Raw genomic sequence first — 16,145 nt, 5'->3', positions numbered from 1 at the left:
ATAATTGGTTGTTAGTTGTATCATTTTCATGAAATGCATATGTCCAAAACTTTTTTATTTTTATTTTTTATGGACCAACCCGCCAACTTGCCATGAGAAAGGATGAAAGTTTCAACTCGACCATTCACGCCACCGTGTGCTCTACTTTTACAGGTTAGTCACGGGGCTGTCCAAACCGAGGCGGACCGACGTGTTTGACAACCACCTAACAGATAGCAGTAACAATTTGGAATATTCTATCTATATAATGCAGAACTATTCCCTATAGATGTATGTCTAGCGGGGACTCATGTCCTATCTTTTGCTTCGTTTATGCATGTGCTCTTACAGCTAAGACCACATTGTTGTAGGACCAAGTCAATGTATATACAAAAATGCTAGGACCTTTAATTTTCCAGCTCCTCTTGGAGTTATCTTTCCAATTCTCAGTTCATTACCATATATATTACAGATTACTTTCAACTTTATCAAAAGATCTTTGTTCATTATGAGGAATATTGGCCATGCACAAATCAAAGTTTATGTAAAATTAACATTACTTAACTCCAAGTGCCACAAATTAAACAGTCAAATGGATATGATTTTAATCATGTATGTGAGTCTTTGAATGTACCGATTTTAACGGGGAACATCCTAACATGGGAATTATCTTTGATAAAATGTAGACAATAACGTTGCCACTAACCATGATATGTATATCTACATTTATGCTCTATATTTATATCTCTACCAAACTTGTAAAAACATACAACGTGCCTATCAGTGTTGTACAACTTACTCCCCATTTAATCTTGCATGTGGTCCCATTTCCATTTCCACGTCTAGTTTACTTATAGGATCATATAAACAAGCCTCGAATCCTCGTAAGCATAGATCAAACATATATCAGTTGTAAGTTGCAGTGGTAATACATTGTTATATATGCAGGGATTGAGATTTAAACTTTGGACATCCTGATTATTCATCTTAAAAGATGAATTCTAACTAACTACTTAACACAAAAAAATAAAAAAATAAGCTGCAAATTTACTTGTTGAAACTTTAAAATGCGGTTTTGTCAAAATTACAATGATTTATTTATCGTGATTTCATCCGAACACATCATGATTCCAATCATAGATTATAACATATTTTATAGATTTAAATTGAGATATTTGAGTCCACCCAAAATTAATATCAAGGAGAATCGAATATGAAACCTCAAGAAGGAGCACACTTTCAAATCTAAAACCAAAAACCATGGTGCGACCCAAGTGGGTTACTAGCTAGTAACTATTCCTAATTACCTTGTACTACTATCATAAAGTATAAAGAAGTGTTGTTTCACATCGACCTTTGTAAGTGCTTGGTCCACAACATCTTTGGTTATGAACTTTTATCGTTACTTTTTAAGTTTTTTAATATCTTTCACTGTCAAACCTCCATACCCTTCTACTAATATTATTCCATTTATTCCAAATTCCAATCACATTTCGAACTTTCCAACTGTTTATTTAATGCATGTGCAGCTTCATGTTCATTAATTGCTATAAATCTAAGATGTGATACGAGCTTTTTTTTAGTAAGCATCTTATCCAACTTTCTCTTATAAAATTATAAGAAACATGAAAGTTTATGGTTTTTTAAAAGCTAAAAGACCTTAATGTCCTGTTTTATTCTGCTATGAGTATGTATAATTGCATTGCTTCAAATTGTGATATAGTATGGTCTTCATTCATTCAATCACATGAAATCGGTCTCATTAGCTGTACCATATTCTTCCAGTGAGATCGTGATATCATGTTAGGCTGATTATAAACCATAATGATGAATCTCATATTAAGAGTATAATAATGAATATAATAATAATATCAACAACAATAATAAGAACTAAAAACATATTATATGTTAAGAGTCTTACATCGGATAGGAGATGACATAACAATATATTTATAGGTGGGGGCAATCCTCACCTCACAAGCCGGTTTTATGGGGTTGCGTTAAGTTCAATCACAATTTCTAAGATTATACACCAACATTGTGCGACACAATTTACAAGTAACTTAGTATGGTGTTCTCAATTTTGGTTGCCAACATTGACAGAAGGAAAAATTGAGAAATATTTTATATGATCAAGGATCAAATTAAAATATTCATATACTTAGAGATTTAATTGAAAGCACACCACAAAATTCAAAGCACACTATGAAATTGACAATAATTGAGGGATGAAATTGACCAATGCATATAAATGAGGACCAAAATGCCTATTTACTCGACAAATATACTTATAAATTATTCATTATGTTTCATTCCTTTATATTTCATTCCGCTCAATTTCATTATATTTCATCAATCCAAACATAGAGCCTCGGTAAAAACACATAAAATGCAAGTTGAAGCACATGAGGTTAATTAGTGAGAGGAGCAAAGCCAGCATATGGTAACCGATACACCCGCCGGGTTACATTCTGATCCATTATAAGGCAACCACGTGACTTCTGAAACTTAAAAAAACAAAACAATAACCTCTCCCTTTTTTCCTCATTTCTACTCTGTCTTTCCCATTCCCTTCAATAATTGGGTTTGGGAGAAAAACAAAATCCCAACACAAACAAAACCCTCTAACAAAATTATAACTTACTCCTCCTTCCTACAAATCCCATATTTGTTTATTTTTGTTGCTAAAACTATTTGCCAACAAACTCATACCTTCCTCTTATTCTCTTGTTTTTTCCTTCATTTCCACTTCTTCCTACACCAATAACCGAAAGCTCAATCTCAACTACTCATTCAAATTCAAACCCTTCTCTTCAAATGTTGGAACTAAAGACTCCCCTCAAGAACAAAGGATTCTATGTTAGAATGAAACTCATGAACAAACATAACACAAAACCTCAACAAGACCATCATAAAACATTTTTCTTTTTTACATATTACAAATGGCTTCTTTGGTTTTCTCTTTCTCTTTATTTCTTCACCTCTTATCTCATCACCAATGACCCACAAGACATAACAACCATTGTCTCAAATTCTAATTCCAACGTTGTTTCTCATAACTCATTAGATATGTTGAAAAATTTGAAGGTGTTTGTTTATGAGCTACCTTCAAAATACAACAATGATTGGCTTGTAAATGGGAGGTGTAAAACACATTTGTTTGCTTCAGAAGTTGCTATTCACACCGCATTGTTGAAAAGTGATGTGAGAACTTTTGACCCTTATGAAGCTGATTTCTTCTTTGTTCCTGTTTATGTTTCTTGCAACTTCAGCACAGTTAATGGTTTTCCGGCAATTGGACATGCCCGTGCTCTCATTTCCTCCGCGGTTGAGCTCGTCTCCACCGAATATCCATTTTGGAATCGAAGCAGAGGATCCGACCATGTTTTTGTCGCTTCTCATGATTTTGGAGCATGTTTTCATACCCTCGTGAGTAGTCTAACATCGTCCTGCATGTTTGATATTACGGTGAATTTGTCAGAATCACAATAAATAAATTCTAGTAATTTTGTTTAAACTAAACTAGTTTTTGAACATCAACATATGATTCATCTTGATTCTGACATATTTACCGTGATATCAAAATCAAACATTCAATTTTTTAAAGCTATGTTTAAACATGCATATTAATTTTGAAATTTTTGTTTGTGAAGGAGGATAAGGCAATGGGCGATGGAATACCACAAATATTGAAGAATTCAATTGTGTTGCAGACATTTGGGGTAGAATATGAACATCCTTGTCAAGATGTTGAGAATGTGGTTATACCACCTTATGTCTCGCCGGAGAAAGTTTCGAGGACGCTTGAGAAAGCTCCGATGAACGGACGGCGAGATATTTGGGCTTTCTTTAGAGGGAAAATGGAAGTTCATCCTAAAAACGTCAGTGGACGGTATTACAGCAAGTAAGAATCTCTATCTATCCTAAAATAAAATCATTAACTAATAATTAATGACTTTTTTACATGTTTTAAATTAAGGTGATTTTAATGAAATTATTGTGATCATGCCATGATTTATATTTCTGTAAAAAATGCTATGATTTCAATTTTGAAGTATAGATTCTGTCCAAAATGATTGAATTTTTTGTAAAAAATGTCATGATTTAAATTTTTGAAGTATAGATTCTATCCAAAATGTAGCTTTTACTTATATTATGCACATTGTTATTATTTCAAATACACTATAATTTTAATATGCATTTTTTAATACACACTATAATATAAGATTGTCCTAAGAACACATCTTAAGAAATTCAAAAATAAAAATTTAATATTGAAAAAAATATATTTGAAGCTTTTAAATGAACATATTTTAATACAATATTCTACATTTAGTTTTTTTTTTGACCAATATATTCTACATTTAGTTATTAACACGTGCATGGTCATATTAGCATTTTTCATACAAGTATACATTTGGATGTAATGTAAAAATGTATTAAACTCATTGAATGGCAATATCGAAGTTTTTTTTTTGCTATGATTATGCGACCTCACTTTGAATGAGATGGCATGAAAATCTTTTGAATGTAATTATTTCGACTATCAAATAAGTACTGTGATTCCTTCAAAAAAAAAAAAAAAGTACTGTGATTGTGACAACATTAGCTACCTTTGTGAATTGAGTTGGGTCAATATTATTCATTCTGCATTGCATTTTGGAAACCATTGATGAATTAATGTAATGACTGTGTTTTTTATTTGTAAAGGCGAGTGCGAACCGAGATATGGAGGAAATTCAATGGTGATCGGAGATTTTATCTACAACGACATAGATTCGCAGGTTACCAAATGGAAATCGCACGATCAGTATTTTGTCTATGTCCGTTAGGGTGGGCACCATGGAGTCCAAGACTTGTAGAATCAGTCGCACTTGGTTGTGTGCCTGTTATAATCGCCGATGGAATACGTTTGCCGTTTTCATCAATCGTGAAATGGCCGGAGATATCACTCACGGTGGCAGAGAAAGACGTAGGAAAACTCGACAAAATTCTCAAGCACGTGGCCGCGACGAACCTTACTCAAATTCAGAAGAATTTGTGGGACCCAAAAACAAGACAGGCCCTACTTTTCAACAGTGAGGTCCAAGAAGGGGATGCCACGTGGCAAGTATTGTTTAGTCTAAGTCAGAAGCTTGGTAGGTCCTACCGTAGGTCCATGGTTTCTGGCCAATTGTGAAATTACACGTGGTGGAATGTTATTGGGTTAGAAGTTTGACAGCGAATGAAGCTGAGTTTCCTACGTGGATGCGTTGGCATTGGCAATGACAACTATAATATAAAGTGGATTACAGCTATGAATTTCTTTGGCATTTATTGCTCAGAAGGAATTCTGATGGTGGGGCCCTATGAGACATAAGAGTAGATATATTTTTGTATTTTTAGGGTGGGTGGGTCCATTGATGAGGTGGCAAGTTTTGATTTGATGAAAGTGCATAGAAAAAGATTCTTTTTTTCCTTGTAAAGTCATTTTTTGTGTAAATAATTTACTTGTTCAATAAAGAATTTTTTAATTTGTTGAAGTTGGGTATGGGAATTTGGGCATTGAAATGATTGATGAATGTAGGAGAGACTAGAGAGAAATGTGGGTTTGTCAGAATATTGTCGTTTATATTTTTAATGTGAAAACATATTGGAAGTAGTGTTAGTGTCAGTGGTCACGGATTTATTATTGTAGCATTGTGTGTCCAAAATCCAGCTATGCATTGGGAGGTGGGACATCAAATTGTTTTGAGTCAACCGCCGCGCCTCCGGTTGTGTTTTGATTTGAGTCATACCAATACCATACTTAGGACCTCCTAGTGATGTGGGTGAGTTGCAGTGTTGCATTTGGGGAGATTCTTAGAAAATTATGTGCGAGTAATAATGTCTCACGTCAATTAGAAATGGAGCAAACGTTTGATATATAAGAGAGAAAATTCATAAATTTATTGCCTTAGAATTTTGGATAAAACTGTGGTGTCTCTCTTAATGGGTCCTAGACATTTAGCTCATTGCTGCTTCAAGCGTTCCCCAGACTCCCCAATAATTTGGTATCAGAGTCTTGTTAGGCTTGCTAAGGGAGTGTGAACGGGATCCTAGTGTGGACCGTCTTAGTGGTTTGGATGAGTCACACTTCAGAGAAATTGTTGGAAATCAAATGTGAATGATTATATCCTACATCAACTAAAAATCACAATTAATCGAATAAACTCGAAAATAGTTCGTGACTCGATTCGATAATAGAACAACGGAATTACAACATCAACCTAAGTCTCTCTTACTTTCTCTAACTTTATCCTACCTTTTTCTGTTTCCTATCAACAATGTTTCACAAGATGGAAAAATAGCTACTAAGAATAAAAGGAAGCAAAAAACATAATATTAACCAAATGATCCAAATATGATATGATGCTTTTTGAAATCTTAACCAACGTATATCAATCCATTGAAAAACAAACAACCTCTTAAGTAAATGTACTCAAATAAATTGACTCGAAATCTTCAACCTTCATAACCGCTTCAATGACATTCATGTGTTTAATTTGTGCTATGTTAAGGGATTTCATGATGAATCTAAAAACCAAAAAGTAACTTGTTGAGTTTTGCAACTCTAAAAGACTTCACAGATCAAATTAGAATATGAAGAGAAGGTTTGGCAGGGTGAAAGAATGCAACATCATAATGAAGATTAAAAATGGCTAAATCAAATGTCCAAATTAAAAAACGTGGGTAGAAGACAATTATTAGAAAAGATTTTATTTGATTTTTTTCCATTTTTAACACTCATAACACTTAAGATGATGTGTTTAATTGGATGAATTTAATTGGTTGATAGTGTAAAGTTGTTTTACACTGTTAGTCTATTCTAATTAATCTCATTGAAGTTACAAAAAAAAATTAAACTTGAAAAATGTACAAATTAGGTATTAAAAGTGAAATTTAAATAAACTTAGATAACATAGATATTGTAAAAGAGATGCGCATTAAATAATACTTATTGAAAATAGTGACTTTTTTTTTTTTGAAACGGCAAAATTTATTCACATCGAGAAACTGCAAGGAGCAGATAAAAACTCACGGATAAAGGGAATAAGTATAATGAGGTGCCGCATATAGACGGAACACCACCACCCCAAAACATCCCAAGATAAAAATGGCATCAAGCGATGAGGCTGAGATATACTTGCTAACACCAAGCATACCCCTGCCTCACCAATGAACAGGCCGAGACTCACCAACATAGGGAAACCGAACTGCTGCACAAGAACAGCAACGACAGCAGCACACACCAGTAGAAAAACACAAAAATCCAGTCCGAGAGGAACACACATAGGCTACTAAGGACTTTTGAATGACTTTTTTGGACTACTAAGGACTTTTGAATGACTTTTTTGAAATAATTTTTTTGCCTAAAGTGACACTCATTTTAAACGAAACTCATTGAAAATAGTGACTCACATAAAGAGTCTCTATCAACAGGATTCACATATTTTAGTAGTAGTATTAAAATATGATAATATAAAGTTATTGACAGAAATTTAAAGTTATTAATAAGTTTCGTTTAAAATGAGTAACACTTTAGCAAAAAAAAATATTTCAAAAAAGTCATTCAAAGTCCTTAGTAGCCCAAAAAAGTCATTCAAAATTTCTTAGTAGCCCGAGACACAAATTTTGAATTTTCAATTCATTAATTACAGAAATTTTCTTTACAAAAAATTATCATTTAAAAGTCTTGAAGAGTCTTCCAAACATTCGTTAACATTTTTTTTTCTCTTGCAAAAGAGATTAGGGTAGTATTTAACATCCGGGGTGGGGGCTTGAATCCGAAACGCCTCACATTTGATCCGACGGAACCCCAAAGCAAAGTGGAATCGATCAATCAATCCTGGCTTCGGATATATGGAGATGCCTTTTTCCAGCATGAAGAAACAGTTGGCGAATTCTACCTTCTTCTCCAATACTCTCCTCCTCAAGAATAATGAAAAACATGAATCTCTTCAAGATGTGTTCCACTCTCAGAGTTTTAGGTTACTTCATGATTCTCTTAGGCTTTGTTTGCAAGTTTGAAGAGGAAGCAATGGAAGGATTTTGGGAAAAAAAGGAATGATTAAGTGGAAAAAATAGAGGACATTGGAAAAGGAGGGCTTTGGGGGGTTAATTTTTCTTCATAATACAAAAAAAGTTGTATTGGAGGAGGATTTTGGGAGATTTTGGAGAGTTTATATGAATTCTTCAAATTTAATATGTGTTGTTATAATATTCTTGGCAAAATTACACTTTTAGTCCCTTAACTTAATTTCAGGTAACAGTTTGGTCCTTTATCTTTTTTTCATTTCAATTTGGTCCTTTTTGTCCATTTTCATATACATTTTCAAGCTTCAAATCTAATATTCTTATGCAAACATAGACGAGGATCATAGATTTGAAAACCAAAAGACCATAAGAAAATAAAATCATGAATTTTAAGCTTAAAATTTCATATGAAAATGGACAAAAAGGACCAAATTAAAATGAAAAAAAGATAAAGGACCAAACAGTTACCAGAAATTAAGTTAAGGGACTAAAAGTGTAATTTTGCCAATATTCTTAATAGTAAAAACATATGAATTATAAGCATTAGTTTTTCATTCTCTAAAAAAAAAATACCTTCAAAAATATGTGAAAGTTTTTTTTCATTTTCCTCTATATTTCTCACCCCCAAAGCTCTCCATTTTCCTTGCTCCAAACTCCCAAACAAAGCCTGGTTCGCAGCTATTCTTATCCTCACTTACTACACCGTTGTTTTCCTTACTTGGGGTGCTCTCTTGTTTCCTTTCTACTCTTCCTCTTCCTTTTTCTCCGCCTCCTTTTTTCTTTGCTTATTTCAAAGTCTTATTCTTCTACTCACTTGGTCTTACTTTACGGATATGATCTTTGGCAAATTATTTCAAAGGTGGCTAAACTAGAAGGCCTACTAAAGTAATGTGTTCCGTAGCAGAAGTACTAGTTAATATAATTTAAATGTGCATGACAATTCAAAGGGGGTGGACCTTCAATTGGATGACTTTGGCGGTGGCATTTACAATGCACAAGTTATAAATTTGTGCATCATGCACAAGTTGCTATCTAAATTAATACTAGCCATCGATATATTATTATTATATTTGAACGGTTAAGATCAATTATTGGTTACTTGTTGCCAACTTTTTGTCAATTCATTTACAACAAAAACAGTGACCCTACCTATGAATTGTTTATAATTAAACTAGTTAATGGGTTTTTTGATGGCCTCTTAGTTTTGATGGACACTTGAATTTAATTAATTAATTCACAATTTCGTTTTGAATTTCGTCCAACAAACATTCATTGAAATTTATCCTCTTTAATTTTATACCCTTTACTTACCCGAAAATCAATATTCAAAACAAATACTTCAGATAAATTAATTGTAGAAACAATCAAACTAAGTTTATCAATCCAGATCTGGACATATGTGGAGAGTATGAGCAAACTTTAAACTCCAGGGAATGGAGAGAAATTGAAAAAGTGTATTGATGAGGATAGAATGAAGAAATAAGGGAGTAAAGTGAAGGGTGTGGGGGTGGGAGTGATTGTGTTTGGACTGTAAAACGACAGCGATGTTAAGCGAGGCAACCCACGAACTCTCTCTGAACACCAACTATAATGTCCTTTTCTTTTTATGCTAACCTCAAATTACTTCATTGTTGTTTTTCAGATTCTTTTTTAAAAATTAGTTAAACAATGATGTAATTTTATGTGGGTTTGAGCATGATAGTTTATAAGTTTGAGGTTGGGATGTTGTTTTCCAGATTTACAATCGTAATTTTTTTCAAAGAAGAAAGCTTATGTATTTCTCTTTCATCACATATGGGAGGTGAGTTAGCATAAAAGACCATTTATTATTTCGCTAGAGTACAAGTTGGTAATTTAGTATATTAAATGCTTAACCCACCAGCCGTACAACTTTATGTCAGATTTTTTTTATAGAAAGCAACGGGAAAGACTGGCTACAACAAGTTTTAGAGACATTTGTGTATCATGCACAAATTTAATATGTGTGCATTGTAAACGCCACCGACTTTGGCTCTATATTGTTAAGTTTGAAAGAAGGACATCGAAAGAAAAATGGTTTTAACGAAGTTACTTGCAGTAAACAAGACTTTTGGCCAACCTATCATTTTCTCAAGGATTTTTAGTAAAATTTGGTGGGACGTACATAATTTTAGAAAATAAAAGAGTCTGTGTTGAAGAATGTGTGCTAAAGAATATGTTCTTAACATTATTCATATGGTTTTAATGAAAGATTAAAGGAAGATCCTTTGAGAAACTAATGGCTTTGTCAAACAATGAAAGGAGTCTGAATAGTTGCATATAGATGAACACTCTTGTAATAGTAGCATGACTAATAAATAAACTCATTTTCCAAACATCAAAAACTTTGCATGCGATGTTTCAGGTCTAACAAAAAGCAATATTATCATGTAATAATAATGAGATACAATGATAACTTTTATAACTCTACTTCTTAAAAGACTTGGTTCTATTATATTCAATAGGTTATTGAAATGGTAAGAAGTGAAGTTTATAAGAAGACAAACTTAAAGGGAGATTTGTTCCACTTACATTGTCTTTTCACCTTGGCCTTGTCTTCTAAGTTTTTCTCATAACTAGCAAATCCCTCTATGACTCACTCCCTCTCAAGTCTTTATTAGAGCTCAATTCTTCTATTATAGGCACTAGCTCATTTTCCTTCATTTTGTAATGGTTCCTCTGTAGGCATGACAATGTGGTGGGGTGGGGATGGGTTTTACCTTTCCCGTCCTCATACCTTACTCTCACACACTTGTCTGTTACCTTACCCATACTCAGGGGATGAGAAATTGAATCCCACTCCCATTCCCAACGGGTTTGGGTATTCCCACCCCATCCCCATCTCCATAGTGGATATTTTTTTTTTAAATAAATGTAAAAGTATTTTTCATCCCCAAGCGCATTGTTGTAAGCATTATCTAGCAAAGAGATGATGGCGACCAATGGTTATGGTGATGGAGAAGAGAGAGGCCGAGAGTGTGAGATATGGACGAAGAAAAGAATGAACTATGATAAGTGAGTGTCATATGTAAGACTGAGACTCTGACTGTGTAAGTGAAATAGTTTAGAGTTTGGGTTTTTATTTATATAACGGGTAAAAAATTGATTTTATACATTCGGACGGGTTTGGGGTGGGTACCTATATCTACGTTACCTTTCCCGTACTAGTGTTTTGAAATCGGGGAAAACCCAAACCCAGTCAAAACGTGTTAAATCGTCAAATTTGATTTGGTTCGGGCGGGTACCCGTGTGTATGGGTTTTGTTGCCATGCCTGCCTATTCCTCTTTGTTAATTCACTTAACTTTTCGTTCCAATTTTATCGGATGTCCTTGAAGGTACTACTTCACTTAGCTTTTGTTACACAATTTTATTTTTCGTTTGGTATGCCACATGCCGTACATGCTCTCTATCTCGGCTTCTACTTTATTCCACTCCAACTCGATACTTCGTAAGATAGGCTAAATTATGTTTTTGGTCCATTAACTATTTAATTAGTATCGCTTTGGTTCCTTAATTAAAATTTGATTTATTTTGGTATCTTAACTTCTCTCTGTTACACATTTTGGTCCTTTCCGTTAGTTTTAATTCAAAAACGTTAGATTTTCTTCTGAAATTTTTCTCGGATTTTTGTTGTTGAAGGTTGATGGAGATGATATGAAATAGTTAATGGACCAAAAATACAATTTAGTCCGCAAGATATAACGCCACTCTTAAATCCGATATCCATGGTGAAATTTTCTGTGAAAAATTTCACTTCAATTATGATAAATTATATGACGGTATTTGAATGTAAGACACAAGAATGAATAGTTGATTGAAATGAAATTAAAAAGTTATTAATGCAAATGCTTGTGAGTTGTAAGCAATCCTAGGTGTCTAAAGAGCAATTTTGGGCCACCACAACAGCTAGTTATTGGGCTTTGGTCCGTACAGAAAAGCCCAAAACTAAACCCCTTACACAAGCAACTGTAAATCCTTATCTTATTCCTCTTTCTCAACACAGACACCGTTGCAACTCCTCTTCTCAAATCGCCACCAAAAATGGTCTCCGTAACCACCCAACCTCAACATACCATGGCCGCCGTAACCACCAACTCAGGCACCGTTGCAAAAGCTGTAGACTCTCTTCTAAAATAGCGCAAATCTCGATTAGAAACCGAAAAACCAAAACTCTTCGACGAAGACGAAGTCGAAGAATTCGTCTACCTAATCCTAAACCTGAAGAAAATCCCATCAAAAGCTCGCGTTAACCTTCACAAAATCCCAATTCCTCACTCTCTCATCTCCGCAGCGTCGGAACAGTGTCTCATCATCGATGACAGACCTGACAAACCCTCTCGTATCACCAAAGACGAAGCTCAGAAGAAAATCCAATCGGAATCGATTCCTATTTCCAGGATTCTTAAGCTTTCGAAGCTAATGTGGTCCGTTTGAGGCGAAAAGGAAGTTGTGTAATTCTTATGATTTAAGTTAGCAAAAATAACTTAAATTCACACTGTGAGTGATAATTAACACTGTTTAATATTCACAATTTAATAAAAAAAATTGAATTCTCTCTATTCATTTGAGAAGGACTGCGAATTGTTTTATAACAGCATTGTTTGTTAGTTTTGCATAATTTGATGACGCTATGTCGAATTTTCTTTAGAATTGTTGAGATCATATATATATATGGCACACTTCATTTGTTCAAATATTTGCCAATCTTGCACTACATTTGGTAAATGCTTGCACAATAATTAAGTAGAAATATTCAGGATATTGCTAACATGATCAAGTGAGACGTGTGATGATTAGTGCACAAGTATTTTTAATATTTAGATTTTTTTTTGAAGGGAATTTTCAGATTTATTTATCCTCACATTTGCCATGTTCATTTTCTTTCTTCTCAGTCAAGGCATTGTCGTTAACCGAAACTCCACCAAACATAGAATATCACATATTCACAATCTCCACTCCATTAAAAATTTGAAATGTTTATGAATGAGAAAGTAGTTGTTACTAAAATTTCAAGTAGGCAACGTGAGGAAACTTCATGATCGAGCATGCCTCCTTATTTACTGCTCTGAGATGCGTTTCAAAATGTTGACTACACACATGATTTGCCAATGTTCGTTTACTCGTTGAAATTTGTCGTCATGGCCAGTTCTAGCAATCATTTTAAAGTGGTACTTCATCCTCTAACATGTTCCTTGATATGAATCTGCAAGTATACAGTTCTATTGAGTAGTAAAAAAGATCAAGTTTATATGATTACCAATCTTGTTTTTAGTTGTGATTAGCTGAAAAGATCAAGTTTATAAGTTCAATGGTTTGTTGGTTTTAAATTCAGATATTATAAAGAGGTCTTAGGATTGTGGTCTAATTGTAATGACAAATACTAAACAATTCCCTATCTATATCTCTATTTTATGTTAATATTTCACGTTTCTTTCTAAAATACATGAATGTATCTCAATGATAATCAAGCATATTCTCATGGTTGATTATCATTAAGACCCTTTAAGTATAAATCTTACTTTGTCTCAAGATTCATAAAACTATTTTCATGTTTTATTTGACTTGTCTAATCTCATCTGCTCTAATATCAAACTTCATCTTTCGGTCCTTCGTTTGATATTTGATATAAGGCTTTAAAAACTAGGAGATTAGATTAGAAAACAAATTGTAATAAAATAGAGTCTAGACTTGGTTTGAATAGGATTAGATAATTAGACAAACCTACTTACTCGTGATCAATGTAGACAACAAATATATATTAAAAGACATAGAAATGAATTGCATAATTGTAAATGACTGAATATAAATTGTTGGAATTGTAAAGAACATAAAAGTAAATAGCAAGAATGTAAAAATGCAGAAAAACTAAAGCAAAAGAACTTGGACCAAAATGTAGAACTTTGATTTCATTATAGTAAGTTTACAAGCACTCCAAGATGATTACAACTCTGATATGAACCCTATTTATAGCCCAGAACCTCAAACAAGACATTAAAATCAGATTACAAGGCATTAATAGACAAATTCCAGAAGTTTTCAGCATTATATCGTGACCGCATAATGTGCACGGTCGTGCTGATGAAGCCCACGACCGTGCTTGGCTTCAAAACTGCTAAAACAGAGCATCTGAAGAGGTGCACAACTGTGCCTGTGGGATGCATGGTCCGCGCGCATCATTTTGTTCCCCTGTTGTTTACCGGTTTTTTTGGTAAACAATAAGACTAGTTTTAAAACGTTGCTTGCAGGATCAGAATAGAAATCGTAGGACATGTTGTGCAAATGTTTTCCAGAAACTATACTATACGAACTGTCATCATATTCATGAGTTTTTTTATGAACAAGATGAAGGAAACCGTTTTTTTGATGAAGATAACTGTCTTTCGACATAAATCATTAAGATGTTTGAAATTAAAATAAAGGACTTTGAATTTAAAGGCAAAAATACTTCCCTTTCGGCTCCGGCAGTCGAGACCACCGCCACCGCTACTGGGGGTGTGAAAAATCCAGATTTGCCACCCCACAACCTCACCCTTCCTCCTCCGGTTGTCCTTCCACTAATTTTGATACAGCAAAAACCCATCAAACACATGGCCGAATCTTCCTCCCACGACCCTCACTCTTCCCCCTCTGGCTCCGGTGGTCGAGACCGCCACCTGCGCTTTTGGTGGCGTGAAAAATCCAAATTATCCACCCCTTAACCTCATCCTTGCTCCTCCGGTTGTCCAAGCCGCCGCCAGCAGCGGTGTAAAAGATCCAGACTCTCCACCCCACAACTTCACTCCTCCTCATGGGGTCCAAGCCGCCGCCGAAATTGTTATCGACATTTCTAGCTTAGTCCGTGAATCGGGAAAAAAGAAGCAATATGAGATTGAGACCGAGGGTGAGGGTGATGAGAGTGAGGGCTTGGTCGGGGGTAATGAGAGCGAGGGCTTGTGGGAGAAGACTGTGACGGAGATTCGGGTGATCAGAATCCATATTAGAGTATCACTCAGTCCTTTGTTTGTGGCTTATAGAGCATGGTACTATCGTCGTTGCCTTGTGGATGCAGTTTGGGAAGAAATGTTTACCGGATTTGTGGCTGTACTTGCCAGTTTTCTAAGTATATCACCTTCTCTTTTTAATTTTTTCATTGATCACGGTGAAAAATAATTAATCAAATTTATGATATTTTTATTTAAAATTTATAATTTACAAGTGATTGTTTTTATCTGGGTGCACAAGGTTTGTCAAAAGTAGGATACTAAACATAATAATTGCTATTTGCTTAATGGCAAAATAAATCAAGATGTATCGAACACGAAGCCATAAATTTTGGTAAAGATGGACAATGGAGGTAATGATGTTTGGAAAACAAGAATGTTGAACAAATGAGAGTAAGAAGCTGAAATAAATAGCAGCGAAGTCATTAATGAATGAATTCAAGTTATTGAAGTATATTTTAGCATTAAAGTGTATTTTTTTTAAAATAGAATTTGAAAATCCAAATACAACTCTTTGAAAAACTAAAAACAATAATGTATGACTTTTAAGTTAGTATTATTCGCTTTCCCCAATATTTTAGGCAAGATCCAGTATTCTATGTGCTTGTTTGATCCCTTTAGTTTGTTTGCTGTCAAATTTGCTCATTAAAATATTGATGTGAATTTTCATCCGAAATCACAACAATATGAATCTTCTTAATTGCTACTCTATTGATTTGCATCTCTGACTCACATATTATGCACACATAATATATTTTCATGTCCTCGTTAGCTTAGTTCAGTTGGTATGAACAATGTATAAAATATGTAAGGTCAGGGTTCAACCCCGACCACCACAAAAATAAAATAAAAAAATTCATTAACTTAATAATGTCATTCTGATTTTAATCATCCTCAACAAATGGAAGAATTATTTAAACTAATCCTCATCACCAATGTTACGCAAATCGAGTGTTAACTCTTCGAGTTTACGTTTTTAGGTACCGAAATCGTGTTAACTTAGAGGTAAACTCGGTTTTTGGTAAAATTGGAAAGTTTGACGAGTTTGACCGAGTTAACACTCGATAAACTCGATCGAGTTTTACGAATTTACATCTGAAAAAAAAAAAAAA

At 34.1% G+C, this 16,145-nt stretch overlaps 1 protein-coding gene across 1 annotated transcript; it reads left to right on the top strand.

Annotated features, from left to right (window-relative positions):
- The first annotated feature begins 2,486 nt into the window (after positions 1-2,486).
- LOC25487439 (probable glucuronoxylan glucuronosyltransferase IRX7) lies at positions 2,487-5,501 on the top strand. Its single transcript, XM_013609382.3, has 3 exons — positions 2,487-3,408; positions 3,633-3,883; positions 4,690-5,501. Exons 1-3 carry the CDS (start codon positions 2,797-2,799, stop codon positions 5,156-5,158), a joined length of 1,332 nt encoding a protein of 443 aa, XP_013464836.1. The 5' UTR covers positions 2,487-2,796; the 3' UTR covers positions 5,159-5,501.
- Positions 5,502-16,145: the final 10,644 nt, after the last annotated feature.

Source organism: Medicago truncatula, chromosome 2 (assembly GCF_003473485.1).
Source record: "Medicago truncatula cultivar Jemalong A17 chromosome 2, MtrunA17r5.0-ANR, whole genome shotgun sequence".
NCBI classification, from domain to species: domain Eukaryota; kingdom Viridiplantae; phylum Streptophyta; class Magnoliopsida; order Fabales; family Fabaceae; genus Medicago; species Medicago truncatula.
This window is presented reverse-complemented; position numbering and strand designations above follow the sequence as displayed.

What these genes read in the sequence shown, in the direction of transcription:
- LOC25487439 (XM_013609382.3), top strand. Translation starts at nt 2,797, where the DNA reads ATGTTGGAACTAAAGACTCCCCTCAAGAACAAAGGATTCTATGTTAGA. An exon ending in GAGCATGTTTTCATACCCTC is followed by an intron (nt 3,409 to 3,632) that starts GTGAGTAGTCTA and finishes TTGTTTGTGAAG; the next exon opens with GAGGATAAGGCAATGGGCGA. An exon ending in AGTGGACGGTATTACAGCAA is followed by an intron (nt 3,884 to 4,689) that starts GTAAGAATCTCT and finishes TTATTTGTAAAG; the next exon opens with GCGAGTGCGAACCGAGATAT.